The following is an 18999-nucleotide window of genomic DNA, read 5'->3' as shown; positions in this document are numbered from 1 at the left end:
CTCACTACAGCCTACAAGGTAAAAAGTAAACATATACCCACTTCACAGACAGAAAACTGAGGCTCATTGAAATTGTATGACCAGGGGGAGAAATCATATATCAGTCAATCCATCCATCAGCATTTCTTAAACATTTTCTGTGTGCCAGACGCTGTATCAAGTCCTGGAGACAAAAGAAAAGTGAAAGATAAACACTGGATAGGGCTTTTGAAATTTTGGAATATATTTTAGAAACTTTCCCATTCCACCTTGTCTGAAGCTGAACCAAAAAGCAAAACCTCTGAAACTCTCTAAGGTATCTCCTAAATTAGGGTCATTAGTCCATTCTATGACATACATAACTAATGCAAAAGGGATGTAGCAAGATTCAGGGAAAAGCAAAATGGGCTTGGACCCACCTGACTTCAAACTGTGTCACTCACTGGTTTGTCTTGGGCAGCAAGGTTGTAAATAGATAAGGCAGTCAAGCCTGGAGTCAGGAAAACCTGAATTCAAATCTGACTTCAGATATTTAATAGCTGTGTGATTTGGGCCAAGTCTACTTTGAAAGATTGTTGTGAAATCAAAATGAAATCACTAAGTACAATGTCTAGCACTTAGTAAGTTTAATAAATTCTAGCTATTACTATTTTCTATTTGCTTGACACTTAAGGGAATTCTTAATCTGGCTCCAATAAATCTTACATTTCCTCCTTTTTCATATCCTGTGTTTCAGTCAAATTGGACTATTAACTGTTCCTGTAACTTGTCCTACTTTTTACCTGATTCTGTGTATTCATGTAGGCCATCCTCCTCCCTAAAAAGCCCAGCATCCATAGCTGACTATTCATATTAATTTCTTTTTCATCAAGGCCTAACTAAGGTGAAATTTCTTCCAAGAAGCTTTCCTTGATCACTTCTCCCAGCCCTCAGCTCTGTATCATTTCTAACTCAGATGTCTTTTTAAAATTTTATTATTTTTATTACATGTAATAAAAAATTAACATACTTAAATTTTTTAAATTCTATATTCTTTCCTTCCCTTCCTCCTTGAAAAAGAATGCAATTTGATATTACATGTAAAGACAATTTTTAACATTCATTTTAAAATAAAATTTTGAGTACTAAATTTTCTTCCTCCCTCTTTCTCTTCCTTTTTCCCTTCCCTCATCCTTAAGATGGTAAGCACTTTGATATAAGTTATATATATATGTGTGTGCAATCAGGTAGAACATATTTCCATGTTAATCATGTTGTATAAGAAGAAACAAAACAGAATTTCCTCATTCTCTTAAAATCCTTTGAAACTCTTCTCATTTAATCTGTCATACAAATTTATATACACATCCTCTTCTCCCTTTTAGATAAAAGGCTAATAATAATAGTTAGCTTTACTATATGTCAGACATTCTGCTAAGCACTTTACAAATATGATCTCATTTGATCCTCACAACAAGACTGAGAAGTACTGTTATTATCCCCCATTTTACAATTGAGGGCATGGATTGTTGTTTTTTATGTTTGTATTCTCAGTAACTAGCACTATTCTTGGTGCTTATTTGGCATTTAAAAGTATATTGTTGAATGAAGAATATGAAAAAAAAAGTTTAGAATGATTGTACATGTATAACCTATATCAAGTTGCTTGTTGTCTTGGGGAGGAGGGAGGGAGAAAAGAACATTTGGAACTAAAATCTTTCAATAGTGAATGTTGAAAGCTATATTTACATGTAATTGGAAAAATAAAATACTATTAAAAAAGAAAAATATAGAGTTTTAAAAATATTGTTTAAATGTGTTTTCTTCTTTTTTCATATGTTCTAATATAGTATTATATGTACTTAAAAATTGTTAAAGACAAATTTTTGACATTGGGTTTTTTTTAAGCAAGAAGCTTGTATCTGTTTCACTATCCTTAAATTTTGCACAGCTACAGGGATGTTTAAAGGTGAAAAATAGTACCAACTTAAAAATACTCTCAACCCGCTTCAAACAAGATCTTCATTATCTCTTTAAAATGTTTCTCTCTCTCTCTCTCTCTCTCTCTCTCTCTCTCTCTCTCTCTCTCTCTCTCTCTCTCTCTCTCTCTCTCTCTCTCTCTCTCTCTCTCTCTCTCTCTCTCTCTCTCTCTCTCTCTCTCTCTCTCTCTCTCTCTCTCTCTCTCTTTCTCTCTTTAGGTTAATTTAAAAGAACAAGGGCAACTGAGATGTCAGGATGAATTTATTGTTTGTTGCGGAAGAAAAAAATATCTGAGACATGTCTTCCTTTTTGAGGATCTTATCTTGTTTAGCAAGACCAAGAAGATTGATGGAGGATATGATATTTACATGTACAAACAGTCATTCAAGGTAAAAACAAATAAACCAATCAATCTGAGGCATGGGCCCAATACACAGGGTTGTTGCACAGATTCTAAGTTTTGGGTTTTTTTAAAAATAGGATTGGTTGGCAATTATTTCTGGATTTAAAGGAGCTCACAGTTTTCTTGGTTTTCTATATATTAGAAATATATATGTAAGTAAGGAAAGGAAAAAAAAGCACAAAAACTCAACTTCATGAAGTGAAATGGAGAACAACATAGTATTTTTGTACCTCACTCTATTTATAATTCCTTCATTACCATTACCTGATTTTTCCAAAAACTTCAGATCACTATGAACTCAGTTTTATTCCCCAGAGGTGTTACTCATCCCTGTACCACTTGTATTTATTTATATAGTGCATTGAGATGTCTTGCTGAATGGGACTCAGTGGAAGCCAGATGTTTCCTGAACAAATAATTCTATTTTGCATTTCTATTATGCTCATTTGGCAGTCAACAGCTGTCTGAACCACGCCTCTTGGTACACTTGGCGGTCCAGAAGCTCCTGCAAGTTGGGCCAAACTCACTGTGAACTTCCAATCCCCTTTAATTGGGAGTTTCTGACCACCTGCCTTCAATTAGGAACATCAGTGAGGACACAGGAAGCTGCATGGTGCACTAGATAGAGCTAGGCTTAGAATCTTGAGACCTTGGTTCAACTTGACACATACTGGTTGTGTGACTTACACAAGTCCCTTAACCTCTAAGCACTCTAGATACGTTATAAAATTATAGAGAAAGTGCAGACCGCTGTCTAGACTTTAAAAAATAAAACAGGATATTCACATAAAGAACATCTACTCTCCAAGTTTGGGTGCATTTATAACCATTTAATGCTTCAGAGACTACCAGAGCAAAACTTATGCTATCAGTTTGCAAGAAACATTGGGTTCCGGGGTTTTTCCTTTGGAAGCCTGAATAGTCTAGGGACTATAGCACTGTAATGGAGCCAGTGCTCCTAGGATCACAGTATCCCTTCGTGTGCATGACTCTGGGTAAGTGCTTCATAGAAACTTAATTATTTCAAAACACAGCAATAACTAGGGATTTGTTGTTGTTGTTCAACCATTTCTGTCATGAATGACTCTCCAAGATCCCATTTGGGGGTTTTCTTTGAAAGCTACTGAAGGGCTTGCCATTTTCTTCTCCTGCTTATTTCACAGTTGAGGAAATGGAGACAGTTGTGTGACTTGTCCAGAATTACACAGCTAGTGAAACTCTACTCCTATCCCTCAACAATCCACTGGAAAATAGTGAAAATTAAATGTCACAGAGGACTTTTTTTGGTGAGGCAATTGGGGTTAAGTGACTTGCTCAGGGTCACACAACTAGTAAGTGTCAAATGTCTGGGGCTGGATTTGAACTCAAGTCCTCCTGACTTGGCCAGTGCTCCATCCATTGTATCACCTGCAGCTGCCCCAATAACATAAAATTTTAAATTTGCTTCTGAAGAAAAAGGGAATCATTATGGGTGTGTGTGTGTGTGTGTGTGTGTGTGTGTGTGTGTGTGTGTCCCAAAGCTCAGAACTAAACTTTAGGAAAATCACATAATTATAAAATTATAATTTTAATTGTCCTATATAAAAAGGGTTGTTAAAATAATCTCTGCTCCCCCTTTAACCATACATTCACAAAAATGAATGAGGTTGACTAGGGAGATGACATTGATAAATACAAGTCATTTGAGAAAAATAACATTTCATAAATATGTGAAATAGTTGCAGCTCTTAGGAGCTCCTATAGAAAATCAGAATTTACTTTGTACAGAAAATTAATTCCCACATTGAATTATTTGAACCCTCACATTCTTAGCAGTAAAAACAATTTTATATTGCTGTGGAAAATGCTAAGATAAAATTGAACACGCTGATTTTTTGGATATCGGATATGATTTCAGACCGCTGAAATTGGAATGACTGAGAATGTTGGAGACAGTGGTCTGAGGTTTGAGATTTGGTTCCGAAGGAGGCGGAAATCCAAGATACATACATTCTTCAAGCAAGTTCAACGGAAGTGAAAATTGCTTGGACAAATATCATAGGGAAAATCCTATGGAGACAAGCTCTGAGGAACAGAGGTATGGAATGTGCAGAAGCAGTAGCTCATATTGGAAAGGGATAATTCAAATTTTATTTTATGAGATGTTTAACATGATAGAGATGCAAGCCAGGTCATATTATAATTTGAACATAAAGAATTCAGCCATGTGAGTCAGAGTAACTATTCTCTGGAGCTATGGAGAATAACCTACTTGAAAGCTATAAATACTTTACACATAGAGGTTTTTTTTGTGTTTTGTTTTGTTTTTGTTTTTTATAGGTGGTTGGGAGAAAGTCAATTTTAATGAAACTGGCTTCTCCCTAGCTGTTCTCTACCCTTGCCTGTTCAAATGGCCTTTTCTCAGAATTCATTTCCCTTTGATTTTGGAGATCTGCCAGACCAGAAGCTTTCTATCAGCTAGGTGATTCCATGTACATGCTCCTCCGCTGCCAGGACCCCAGATAGCCACAGTGGAATTACAGCTACAAAAACTGAGCCAAAGACATAGAGCTACCTTGGTTATTAACATCCTTCTTGTTGCTATGAGGCTATTTTCTTGTTTCTTTTCTCCTTGGATTCTGCAGATCTCTCAGGTCATGACAATGGTTTTTTTTGTTTGTTTGTTTGTTTTTGACAGCCTACTTTATTCAGCTTTATACATTTATGTTCCTCTCTCCTGTTTGTCTGCTTAATCTATTTATTAACAGATGGACTGAAACAATAGATATTCCCTAGCAAATTGTCAATTTAGCTCCTCTTACAGAGTGTTGGATTTGGAGTCAAAGGTCCTGGCATCAAATCTTGGCTGTGCTGTTTGCAATCTGGACATCATTGGTCAAGTTACATGACCTTTCTAGGCATAGTGTCCTTAAAGAGGGAATGTACAAAATGATTGCTGGCATTTCTTCCAGTTTAAAATCTATAATTTAATGACATTTTCTCTCAAATGATGCACATTTTTCTATTTTAGAACTCAGGATGCAAGAAATGGTATCTATGGGAATAGGCAACAAACCATTCATGGATATCAAACCCAGCGATGCAGCCATAAGTGACCGGGCAATAGATTATATCATGAAGGGAACAGGTACCACCTGTTACTTTGCTCTTCATTCTCTCTTCCACTGGAGAAATTTGATTCTAAAAATAAAACATCAGACTTGAGAATAAAATCTTGGGGGTATGGCTTAGAGTCAAGGATTCTATGTATAACAATCATAACCTCATGTCCATGACCAATGAATGATCCCCTCATTGAAAATTCAGAAGAAGCATAATAAATTTTCTAAAATGTGGTCGTATTTCCAGATTAATAGAATACAAAGTTTGTACCCCACTTGAGCACTCATTTATTTAGGAGCCAATAGGGCTTTTAAAAAAAATCACTGAAGGATTTTGACATGGAGTAGGAAAACAAAAACTTCCTAATTATTGCAGCTATCTCAAAGTGATGAGTAGGCTGCCTTCAGTGGTAACAGACTTCCTCTCAGAGTGTTCATACCCAGGTTGATAATCACTCTTTGGATTATATCATAGAGAAATTTTCTAATCAATATCAAGTTGTACTTTGGTCCCTGAGCTTCTTCTAGCTTTGAGACTCTAGATTTTGAGCAAGTGATAATATGAGAAGTACTGTGCATTATGAAGTTAATCTAAGGCTGGCCATGATAATCCCTGCTGCCAGGGAGCTTGGATTTTCTAAAATATGGTACTCAATCAGGTGTTCACCCTAAGACCAGAACCAATATAATGAGTCCCTAGAGAGGGGAGGCCATCAGGTCACCAAAGCAGGGCGAACTGGCTCAGATTGGAAACAAAGTAGGTCAAAGATGCTTTGTCAATCAATAATGGTGATGATGCTTGCACGTTTAATCTAAGGCAAGATAGACGATCTAAAAAAGGGAACGAAGGGAAGGCAAAGGGAGGCAAGAGAAGGGAAGGCAGTGGAAAGGAAGGGAAAAGAAGGTAGAGAAGAGATAAGATAAAATTAATCAGTGACTTAGATGATAACATGACAAAGGAGTAAAATGGACCTTTTATTTTTTGTTTCTAGAGTCAAGATCTAGGGCATCTATAGCTGTATCTTCATTTGATCACTCGACACCTTTCAAAAGGCCTCACTCTACCATCTCCAACAGCAGCACATCTTCCTCAAGCAGCCAGTCCTCATCTTCAATTTTGGGGTCACTAAACCTGCATGTTTATTCTAGTCCATCTTATTCAGGTCTATTGAGCCCTCCCTTTTATCACTGGACTTATGACATAAAAACTTGCATCGAGGAAGATGAACTAGAACAGGAAACAGGAAGCCAACCGTCAATGAGTAAGTGGATCTGTACATAGTACAATAAAGAAGGTTAAAATGATGGTGGAAAGGGGTATACAATAATGAGGGGCATAGGAGTTTACAAATAAGGCCAGTTTGGGGCAGCTAGGTAGTGCAGTGGATAGAGCACCAGCCTTGAATTCAGGAGGACCTGAGTTCAAATCTGGTCTCAGACACTTAATACTTCCTAGCTGTGTGACCCTGGGCAAGTCACTTAACCCCAGCCTCAGGGGGAAAACAAAAACAAAAACAAAAACAAAAAAATAAGGCTAGTTCAAATACTCTGAAAAGGAAGATATCTTGACGGACTTGACCAATGAATTTGAATATATCTTGAGGTATTTCTGATTGCTTCAAGTGCTGCTATGAAATTTTCAAAGTTAACTCACTTTAAAGATATAATTATATATTCTAGAGTATTATAAGAGCAGAAAGGGCTGTGTTGAAAATTCAGTGAAAAGATAGTCCAACTGTTCTCTTTGTAAATTATTTTAAAAATATTTATCAAAAACAAAGATCCAAAGAAAATTTAAAAGTTGGCAGTTATTACAATAATTCTGAATAAAAGTTAGTAGTTATTACAGTATTTCCTAGTCATCAACAGGGACTATGTGAATTGATCACGATGAAAGGGAATTAATTTGTAGAGAATTATAACTTAGGCTTTCTGATATCAAAAGAAAATATCAAAAGAAAATATGAGAAGTTGAGCCACTTATTTCTGTAAATAAACTGATTAATGCTTGATTTTATTATGTTATTATTATTATTCTTTGTCTGTAGTCACGGAGAGTTCCGAGTCATCACAGTGCACCTCTGGTGAGAGCATTAGTGGATTTAGCAACTCAGCCCACCCTGGATTGTCTCAGCTTCTTCCAGACACATTTTCAGATGAAAGCGCTTCAAATCCTGGCTCCAAACCTCCCTCTCAGTGCACATCTCCAGCTCTCCCTGGAAAGAATTCCAGGTTGAAACATGATAGTAATCAGTATATTACAACAGTAAGTATTTGGGTTTTTTAAAATAAATTCACATTATATCCATGCTATCTATTAATGTTGAATTCTACTCAGTTAAGTTCAGCAAATATTTAATAAAGACATACTATGTGTGAGACACTGTGATGGGTTCTGAGGATTCAAAGACAAAAGTGAAAAACAGAACTTCCATTCTCCCTTCCCTCAAGAGACTTTCATTCTATTGAGGTATGAAAGATGAAAATTCAAAATAATTTGAGGAGGGAGACAGAAAGAGAAAGAGACAGAGACAGAAACAAAGAGAGAGAGACAGAGAAAGAGAGAGAGAAGAAACAGATGGACAGAGAGAAAGAGACAGAGAAAGAAAGGAAAAATTAGAAAAGACTTCCTATAGAAGGTAGCAAGTGGACTGAATCTTGGTAGTACCTAGAAATGCTAAAAAGTGAAGATGAGGAAAGGGCTACAGTACAGTTACAAGGGACAGCTTCTGCAAAAGCAAAGAGGCAATTAGGGATAAAAGTTGATAGAATGTAAAGTACATGAAGAGGAGTTCAGAACCAGCCTAATTCATGTGGCTTCTTTCAACATCAGAACTAATCTAACGGTTCATTTCCCATTGGTGTAATATACTTATAGCACTGAAATTGGGTGAGAATGGAGTTTTTTTTTTTTAGACATTTGTGTTGTCTTTTTAGCAAAGCAGGTCCTATTCCTAATAATATTCATGTAGAGCACTAGGGAGATCAATAGGAAATGCAAGTTTTATGGATAGTTTTAATTTTCCCATACCAACTCTAAATGGCCTACTATTATAAAATTTTTCATTGAACATTCATTCACTTAATTAACAATTATTAAATACTTACTATGTTGAAAATGCTAGACTCTGGGAGAATTATGAAGATAAATAGGACTTAGACCCCCATACTTATGAAGTTAGTGAGCATTGTAATCTCACTAGTTTCTGTGGGAAGTTTTGGAAGAATTCCCATTCCACTTTTGGATAGTCCTACTGAAGAGAAAACGGGCTAGCAGAGCAGTATAGTTCATTGAACCCTGATGTACAAGTCTTTTTGCTTTTCTTATAAAGTTTGCACCAGCAAGAGAGCAATGGGAGTTAATGGTGGTCATGATATGACTCTGACCAGCCCCCTGATTATCAATCAACAGAAACTGAAGTACCTGTCCATTCAGTGTAACATTCATTTTTGTGAGAACTGCCATAGTAGAGAGCACAAAGTAACACCAATTGGCCCTGAGAGGAAAGCTTTAAACAAAGTACAATTTCAAACTGGACATAAAACCAATACTAAAACTTGGATCTGTGCCTTAAAAGCAATGATGAAATTGTGGTTTTAGTAAGGCATCTTGCAAACCAGATCCATTAGAGATCCCATGGGATCCCATGGTGTTTATATCCCACATTTTAGTTCATTTTTTTTAATTGTCCTTTGCAGTTTAGATAGTCAAGGTGAATAAGAAGGCCCTGTCATTACCTTAAGTAAAAGAAGGCATTAGGTAAGAATTCGGCTTAGCCAGAGTCTTTTCAACAACTGAATTTCACTGTGATGCTCCTAAGACTATGACTGTACATCTAGTCAAACCAAAGAAAGTATTTGTAATCATTAGTATCTGTAATTATTAAATAATTAATACAAATACACATACAGAGAAAACATCATTTCAACTTAAATCAATAAGCATTTTTGAGCATTTATAATATATTATGTATTAGGTATTATTAGATATTGTTCTAGGGCCTGAGAATACACAAATAAAAAAAAAAAAAATTTTGTTCTCAAGAAGTGTCCCGGGGAAAACATAACTAAGAAGAAATTTCACAAAGGGTCTTCCAAGTCATTAATTCAGCCTGTCAATTGTCTATTCACAACCTATCAGTTGGGCATTAAGAGGAATACAAGAGAAATAATAGGACCTTTCCTTTCTGTGTTCTCAAGACTCAGATTGTTGGAGTTAAAGATACTCCAGATATCATTTGGTCCCTTTACTTTAAAAATGAGGAAAGTGAATCTTAGGAAAGTTAAATTACTTGCCAAAGATCACCTAGTAAAAAAGGGAGAGCAGGAATTAGAATGTGGGTCTTTTAGGTCCCAATTTGTGACTATCTGTGCATACCACCTACTCTCTCTGTTGAGGATGATAACACTGGTTTGGGAAAAGAGAATTAATTTCATTTCATCTTGAAGGATTTTTAAAAGATTAGATGACTTTTGAACTAACTGAGGCAACCAGACTTAGATGAAACAATGGCTTAATGCCAAGAATTTATAATTAAAACTGATCATGGAAAAAGGGGGACAAGAATATGAAATTGAAAAGTGAAGGCAATAAAGACAAATGCAATTCATCATCTTTTTTTTTTCTTCAAAGAAAAGCTAATCTTATACTCATAGTACAAAAATTTGTTCTGCCTTTAAAAACAAAGTTCAAAAATAATACCAACCCTCCCTAATGTTAATTTAAAAACAAAAGATTTAAAAAATCTTTTTGACCCATTTAGAACGAGGCAAAAGTAGCTTCTATAATTCTGACAAATGAGAGATCAAGAGATAGCGTACATGAACTAACTTTGTAAGTTCTTTAGCCAACTACATACCTTCATACTACAAAGAACCTGTGATCTCTTCAGGATGATACTCCTTTCATTGGTTCAGGTCAGAAACTTTCCACTTCTCATTTAATATTTGTTTTTCCCTAAATCCCCTTGCCAATGCATTGAGAACCACTAACATAGTTAAATAGTTAAGCAGTGAAGAATTGGGGTATTAAAACTAAGCTTAACAGCTTAGATGACTATGAGTGCTCATAGAAAAGATAATTAGCAAATAAACAATCCATTCATTCATCCAGATTTTGTTAATTACCCTTTCTAGGTAATAGTTGCTGTGAGGAATATAAAATAAATAACAAATTTGGCCCTTCAAGTGGAACTTATGTTGTAATTAGGCTAAAAAGAAAAGCATTAACAATCACAATAGACATAAAGAATTTAAGATAATGTAGGACAAACAATGTACAAGGTTTTAGAAATGTAAAGTAAAAAACTGATCAGAGTATCTGTCAATCAGTCAATCACTTCACATGGCCAACCATGGTCCAATCACTGGGATGCGCTGGGGATACAAATAGAAAAATAAATGAATGAATGAGTAACAATGAAAACAATCTTTTTTAGTTACTTTCTATGGGAGAGGCAATATGCAAATATAGAGACAATAAATATAAAACAAATACAAATTTATATCAATATATATGTATTATTTACATATTTATGTTTGATACATTATTTATATTTCATATATTATTTATGTTTTGTTTATTATATTTATATTTTATAGATATTAAATATATAAATATAAAATAAGAACAAAGTAGTTTAAGAGGAAAAACCCCAGCATTTGGGGCAAGTGCAAAACAGTTTGATAAGAAAGAAGACCTTACAAAAAAGAAAAAGCAAAAATAGAAGTAGAGATGGGTAAAAACACAAAGATGGCAGCAAAGAAAGTCTGGTTGGAGACATGAAGCTAAAGTGAGAAGTATAGAGAGAAGAGGATGAGTAGGTGTGGTGAATTAGGAAGAACACCTTTAGTGGCTTTTGAAGGATGATTCAGATTTAGATCCAAGAATGTTAACCAAGGATGCCGGCTCAGTCCCCATCCTCTCTAACTCATAATACACAACTTTTTTTTCCCATAGTCCTGTCCCTCCTAAGATCTAGTCAGAAGGGAGCAAGAGGAATGAACTGATCCCTAGGTCAGTCAGTCAACCAGTCAGCCAACAAGCATTTATTAAGCACTTCCTGTGTGCCAAGCATACAGACCCATTTTAATAGTCCTCTGAGTCAAGAAGATGGGTAATAGGTCTTGGAACAATCAGTTAGTTCAGGGGAAGTCATATTCCCAAAATTGTCTAGGACAAGAATTGACATTGGTTTTAATTAGTTGATTTCCCTCCCTTTTTTGTCAGAACAAAACTTCTCATGTATTAGGCTTCTCAACAATGGTTTGACTGGCATGCAAACATTCAGTAAGTAACTGGTTTTTTTCAGCTCAACACTGAAATAATCAAGTTAAATTGTTTAAGGGGAGGGAGGCGAGGGATGCTCTGAGTTGCCACATCTGTGTCAAAGTTAACAATCAATTAAATTGGAGCATGCACACATTTCTCCAGGCTGATTTGCATGTCTAACCACATTAAAAGAGCACTGGGAGCTTAATTGCGTTGCCTGATATTAACAATGCTTCCTTCCTAAGGGGGGTTCTGCCAGAAAGGTAATGTAACCCTGCTCTCTGCTGCTTCTCCTTCACTGAATTTTCCCTTCCGTGTATTATGTGTCCACCCAGTTCTTGTCTTGAGGGATGGATTGCACTGTAACCAAAACGTGACTTTTATAGCAGCTAAACTCTACCCACTAGGAGTGGGGACAATATTTTCACTTAGGAAATGCAATAAAATATGGCAGTTCTAATCTCAACCCATTTATCATCAGCTTTACAAGCTGCCTAAGAACAGGATGGATGACCAGAGATCCTGGCATAAGTTAACCCAACACCAGAATTTTATTTAAAAATAAAAGCAAAAACACCAAGCCCCATGACTTATTTTGAGAATAAGCTCATACCTAGAGAGGTTTCCTTTTACTTCAGTCTGCCAAAACTTGTTTCACAGTGGGTACATAGGGAGGAAAGAAATGACTATTAAATAACTTGCCTGGGATTAATATATTACTAGGAATTAAAGAATGGGGCAGTCTTCTTTGTTCTATTCACCTACCTACTCCTTTCTTTCCCCCTTTCCATTTTACCTATTTCTTCCTGTACTCTCTTCCTTTCTCCTTTCCCATATCCACCTACCTAGGCCATCCTTTTTTCCCCCATTTTAATAACATTTTGCTTTTCTAATTACATGTAAAGATAGTTTTCAACACTCATTTTTGTAAGATTTTTGAATTTCAAATTTTTTTCTTCCTCCTTCCTTTACCTCTCCCTTCCCCAAGAGAGTAAGCAATCTAATATAAGTTATACATGTACAATCATTTTAACATATTTCCATACTACCATGTTAAGAAAAAAAAAATCAGAACAAAAGGAGAAAACCAGAAAAAGAAAGAAAGAAAACAAAAAAGGTCAAAATAGGATGTTTTGATTCACATTCAATCTCCATAGTTCTCTGGATGCAAATAGCATTTTCCATTCCAAGTCTATTAGAATTGTCTTAGATCACTGTGCTACTGAGAGGAACTAAGTCTATCATGATTGATTATCACATAATGTTGCTGTTGCTATGTATAATATTCTCTTTGTTCTACTCACTTCACTCAGCATCAGTTCATGTAAGTTCAAATTTTTCTGAAATCAGCCTGCTCATCATTTCTTGTAGAACAATAATATTCCATTACATTCATATACATTAATTTATTCAGCCAGTCTCCAACTGATGGGCATCTATCCACTCAATTTTCAATTTCTTGCCACCACAAAAAGTTGCTACAAACTTTTTTTGCACATGTGAACCCTTTTCCTTCTCTTCTGATCTCTTTTTCAACCAGCTGTTTCAAGAAATGAGTTCTCAGAACTATTAAAGTACATAGTTTTCACATTAGATGCTCCAATATTGGATGGAGAAGACAGAGAGAAAGGGGTTTCCTTGAAGCAGTGAGAGAACCCAGTATCTATTCAGGGATCCCCTAGGAACATCTCACATCCTGCTTCCTTTAGTCATCTGATCCCAGGAAATGGGAAGAATTCCACTTATGAAAATTTATGGATAGTATGGTTCAACAAGTGAATCAAAGGCAAGACCCCACAAATAATAAGCTTGGGAGTTTTGAAAAGATGCAAAACAAAAGAACATCAAAACAGAATTCTTAGCCCTAATTGGAAACTTAATCCCAACTCAGCTGTTAAGGGACAAGTCAATTTTCTGAGAGCCTCCATAGCAGCCTTTCAAGGCTGTAAATTGCAAAACAAATATGCATTGGGAAAGAGAATTTCTTACAGTTAATTCTTTATATCAATGAAATTACATATCTGGCCTCTCCCCCCAAAACCTTTGTGGTATAATGAACTGATGGCCAACCTTACTCTTAGGCTGGGGTATGCTTCCATTTAGAAAAAGGAAGACCCTCTGCCTCTACAAGTCTCTGACAATTGAATCCATGGCTGCCCATGCCCATAGTTTCACACAACTGCTTTTCTTTATGCTCTTGTGATATAATACCTACAAAACCCCATCCCAGTCTACCTGATACCTAACACATATTGGAATCATCAAAGTATCATTTTAAATCAATTTCTTCCAACATAAAAAAATAATTTCTATATTTATTTATCCAACAATATGAAAGGTCTAGCTTAATCTGCTGGTGCCCACCTTGCTAGATGCTGGGAATATACAAAGTCTAGGTGATTTGTGGCGCTTACATTCTGGCTATAGAATATAACACCCAGATAAACTATGGGACTACATAATACCTGAGAAACAAAGATAAGAAGTAGAAGTTGAATGTAATATATCTGTTTTATCTGAAGGAGAAAATAACATTGCGAAGAAATTAGGCTCCTAGAAAGAAAGGGAAATTTGTAAGATTTAGAGCTAGAATACACTTTTGGATACTGTCTCCAAATGTCACATTTTGCAGATGAGGAGACTGAGGCCCAGAAAACTGATGTGATGTGCCCAAAGTCATCCAGGTTGTAAGTAGCAGATTCTCAATCATGATTCTCAATCCCATACTTTTTTTCTCTGCTTAAGAGGAAAAGGAGCTGCTGCCCTCCAGATAGAGTACAGTTAATTCCAATTAGTGCAAATAATGGATTCATGAATGATTTTGTTATTCAAATTTGGGCTGTCTATTTCTATCTATTCTGGGTTTTAAAAATTATTTTATTTATATTTTATATTTATTATATTATATAATACATATATAATATATTTATATTGGTTATTTAGAATATTAAATATTTTTATTATACTTTACATATAATTCTAAATAGTATAAATTCAAATAATACTACAATTTTGCCATAGTCATTATTCATTGTTCTCATTAATTGGAACCTGGGTACATCTGCAGGAATTGGCAATCAATGTGGTTTACATGGCTTATCCATGATCTTTACCAATGTTATGGTATATAACAAGATAAAAATTCATGAAAAGTTGAAATGCTTGAATAGTTTTGATTTGAACCAATCAGAGACAATAAATTTATTATATAAAAAAAAATCAGGTTGGAACAATATCCATTCAAACAACATTTTATATAAAAATAAGATTCATTTTCCACTAATCATACTGTTAAATGAGCAAACCTTTAACATAGATGCTTTCCCAGAATTAACTAAGGAATTTATTAATTATATGTTCAGAGGAAAAATCCCAGTGACCTGAAACACTACAAAAGCAAATGGGTTTATCCATATTACTGCTTTGGTTCATCCCACTTCTGACACTTAATGTGTGTTTGACCTTGGGCAAACTACTTAATTTCCTTGGACCTCAGTTTCTTTATATGTAAACGATGGGATTTGGATTAGATGGTCCCTAACACCTCTCCCCACTCTGAATCTAGATTCTAAGAGTATAGTGATCTAACCTTATGTCAGATGAAGCCAGATGAGAATGTCATTGCTGCCACTGGTGCTGCTGCCGCCAACCTTGGGGTTACTCCAGGCTAATCTGTGACAATGTCCCTCTGGGAAGCATTTCCTGCAAACATGCTTATTAATAGTTATCCTGTCATCCAGGGGTCAGCATCACAAATGTAGAACCATATCTTATGCAATGACTATTTTACCCACAGAAATTCCCTTTGATGTTGGTGTATCACTTTATGCCTGAGGATGTTAGGGTGAAGTTATACCTGGTAAAAGGGGGAGAAAAAACCCAACATAATTGTTTGCTTGCATTTTGTTTTCTTTCTCATTTTTTTCCTTTTTGACCTGATTTTTCTTGTGCAACATAATTGTGGAAATATGTATAAAAGAATCACACATGTTTAACATTTATTGGATTACTTGCTGTGTAGGGGAGGGGTGGGGGAAAGTGAAGGAGGAAAAATTTGGAGCACAAGGTTTTGCAAGGGTGGATGATGAAAAGTATTTTTGCACATATTTTGAAAATAAAATGCTGTTATTAAAAAAAAGAAAAAAGAAAAAAAAGAAAGAAAGAAAAGACATAAAAACTCAAGTGTTCAAGGAAGGGACTCCAGAAGTCAATTAACCTAGACAAGATCAGAAGGAAGAATCCTCTCTTCTTTGAATTCAACCAATTCTTTAAGGAGCTTCAGTGATGAGAAAATCACTTTCTCCAGAGGATATCCATTGCAATTCTGAGCAGATTTTTCTTACACTGGACCATAGTCATCCTCCCCATAGTTTCCATTAGTCCTATTTGTACATGTTAGGGCCAAGCTGAACATGGTAGATTCATCTTCCACATCTAAACCTCCAAATAATTAAGCAGTGGAATGAAGTGGAAATAAACACTATCTCTCTAAATCTTACCTCTGTCACTTTCTACTTGTGTAACCTTGGAAAGTGATTTCACTGGGCCCCCACTTCCTCATTTGTAAAATGATTTCTAAAGTCTTTTCTAGCTCTGGAGCTTTGATACCATGATTGTGTTCTCCATGAGTTTTCTCTTCTCAAGGCATTTTAATTCTTATGTGACATAGAGTTGTCCTTCCATGTCCAGGTTGACCTCCTCCAGATATCCTCCATCTGGTCAGTATCCTTTCCAAGATGTAGCCCCTTAAAGTGAAAACTCCATTCGAAACGTGTCATTGAGTAGATTATAAGATAATTTGTTGTTGTTCGGTCTTTTTCAGTCATGTCCCCATTTGGAGTTTTCTTGACAAATACATTGGAATGGTTTTCTTTTTTCTTCTCCAATTCATCTTATACAGGCAAACTTGCTCAGAATCATTCAGCTAATAAGTGTCTGAAGCCAGTTTTGAATTCAAGAAGATGAATCTTCCTCACTCTAGTTCTGGCATTCTATCTACTGTACAATCTAGCTGCTCCTGTAGGATAATAATCTCCATTATGCTAGACTCATCTCCTATTATCCTAAGCTCATAGTTGCTTTTTTTTGTCTGCCTTGTCACATTATTGAGTTTTCAGTCCACTCAGACCTATAGGTTCTTTTCTTCTAAACCTTTGTGTAGCCATATTTCCCAAATCTTAATTCCTGTTGGCTGCAAATGTAAAAAAAAAAAAAGTTATATTCAACTTCATCATATTTGTTTTGACCCATAGTTATGGTTTGTTGAAATCTCTTTGCATCTCAGTTTTGTTATTCAGTGAGTTAGCTGACTCTTCTATCAACCTTCATGTTATCTGTAAAGCTGATAAGGAAACTGTTTTCCTAGAAAGCATTGATTAACCTGTTGAAAAAAATAGGTCCCTAAATAGGGCTCTATGGTGTTCCACTATAAACTTCACTCATTGATCTCGATTTATTAATCACTATTTTTGAGCCTACATGTAGAATCAATTAAAAATTCACCTGAGCTATCATTTCTCTATCTTGTTCACAAGGATATTATGAGAAATACCTCAATTAAATTTTAGTTACATATTCCATATGGTATTCCTCCAGGACTCAAATCTGCTCATGAGAGCTGAATGTTAAATTTCCATGTAAGCATTTATCCCTCAAAATTGGCTAATGTTGTAATCTGTCATTGATTTGTTGTTTTGCTGATTGTCTAGACACAATAAAGTGATAAAAATTTTCATGATGCAGATTCATGCATGCTTTTTTTTTTCCAGAAAGCCAATTGTTAAACATTTACCTGCATATCCTAGCATTCTCCTGATCTAACTACCAATTTAGAATGCCTGATAATAAACAAAGAGAGTCTGCCAAGATTTGTTCTTAATAGATTTCTTCTGATTTATGGAGCTCAGATTCCCTTTTAAATTACTCACAAAGCTTCTCTTTAATAATGATTTCTAAAATTTTTCCAGGAATTCAATTCACTATGTATATTGAGCTCCTACTATGGACCAGACATTGCACTGGATGCTAGTAGTATAGGGACACTAAAAAATGCCCACTTTCAAGTAGTTTACATTCTACTGAAAAGAATTTGCATAGAAATTAGTAATTGCAAAATAGACATATACAAAACAAATACTCATTTACATTTTGACTGACTGCAAAAGCAGGAGTTTGTCCTTATTGAATTTCATCACATAAGCTTTGACCATTATTATGGCTACTAAAATTGTTTGTATACCAGTGGTATGATTGAATGAGTTAATTAACTCTTCTATTTAGCCATAGTATTGTGGCTTCTACTATGATCATATTATCATGTCAAGACATATTAAAAAGTCAAGTTATTGGCCTACCATTTTGAAGAATCCATCTTTTTCTTCTTCTGAAAATTTAATACAACATTTTGCCCTTTTCCAATTTTCATTTTGTTTTCTATACTCTTTCTAGATTTCATTAATGACAAAGGCACAGCAGCTTTTTCCAAGTTACCTAGGATAGACTTGGTTCCAAGCTTTATGGAATGGTTGGTCTTGAGATTCCTATCTGCTTTCTAACAGCCTCGGGCCTTCCTGAGTCTACACCCCTTGATCCCTTAGCTAACATTTCTGTAGTACTTTTTGGTTTGCAAAGTGTTTTATACATGTATTGTCTCAATTGATTCTTTCAGTAACCCTGTGAGGGAGGTTCTATTTCTATCCCCATTTTATTTTTATTTTTATTTATTTATTTATTTTTTTGCTGAGGGTCACACAGCCAGGAAGTGTTAAGCATCCAAGACTAGATTTGAACTCAGGTTCTCCCGACTTCAAGGCTAGTTCTCTATCCACTGCACCACCTAGCTGCCCCTATCCCCATTTAATAAAAGGAAAATCTGAGGCTGACAGAGGTTAAGCGATTTGATTAGAGCCATAGCATGAAAAATGTCTGAGAAAGAATTTTCACACAGGTCGTCCTATACCACCTAGCTTCTTTATCTAATTCAAAATGGCACCATGACTACCTTCCAAACATTATAGTCATTTCTGTTTGGGCATCCATTCTTTGCTTATGGTTTAGAATAAGGTCCAGAAATAACATTTATGGTCATTGTTTCTTTTATTAAGAAGGCAGGGGGATAGCAGTAGTGGAATGAAGCAATTAAGCTGATTTAAGGATCTTCCAATGATAAAAGAGTTAATGAAAAACATTCACTCCTATTACTTTCTCTGCTTCATTGGCTAACTACAAAACTTTAGAAGATATAGAACTTCATTTGTGTGAATATTCCTTCCATTAATGCAGATTGC

The 18999-nt window shown here is 35.3% G+C and overlaps 1 protein-coding gene and 1 long non-coding RNA gene across 2 annotated transcripts in view; one reads left to right on the top strand and one right to left on the bottom strand.

Moving 5' to 3' along the window:
* LOC141549583 (uncharacterized) overlaps window positions 1-18999 on the bottom strand; it is a 53351-nt gene that overhangs the window by 1336 nt on the left and 33016 nt on the right. Inside the window, exon 2 of the long non-coding RNA XR_012484387.1 lies at window positions 42-163. This is a non-coding gene — a long non-coding RNA (uncharacterized LOC141549583). The remainder of the gene's footprint in view (window positions 1-41; window positions 164-18999) is intronic.
* Window positions 1-18999, top strand: part of PLEKHG4B (pleckstrin homology and RhoGEF domain containing G4B) — a 202267-nt gene that overhangs the window by 180217 nt on the left and 3051 nt on the right. Inside the window, 6 exon segments of the mRNA XM_074279211.1 lie at window positions 2157-2327; window positions 4239-4314; window positions 4317-4418; window positions 5352-5468; window positions 6435-6704; window positions 7491-7708. Coding sequence (XP_074135312.1) covers window positions 2157-2327; window positions 4239-4314; window positions 4317-4418; window positions 5352-5468; window positions 6435-6704; window positions 7491-7708 — 954 coding nt within the window.

Source organism: Sminthopsis crassicaudata, chromosome 1, assembly GCF_048593235.1.
Source record: "Sminthopsis crassicaudata isolate SCR6 chromosome 1, ASM4859323v1, whole genome shotgun sequence".
NCBI lineage: Eukaryota > Metazoa > Chordata > Mammalia > Dasyuromorphia > Dasyuridae > Sminthopsis > Sminthopsis crassicaudata.
This window is presented reverse-complemented; position numbering and strand designations above follow the sequence as displayed.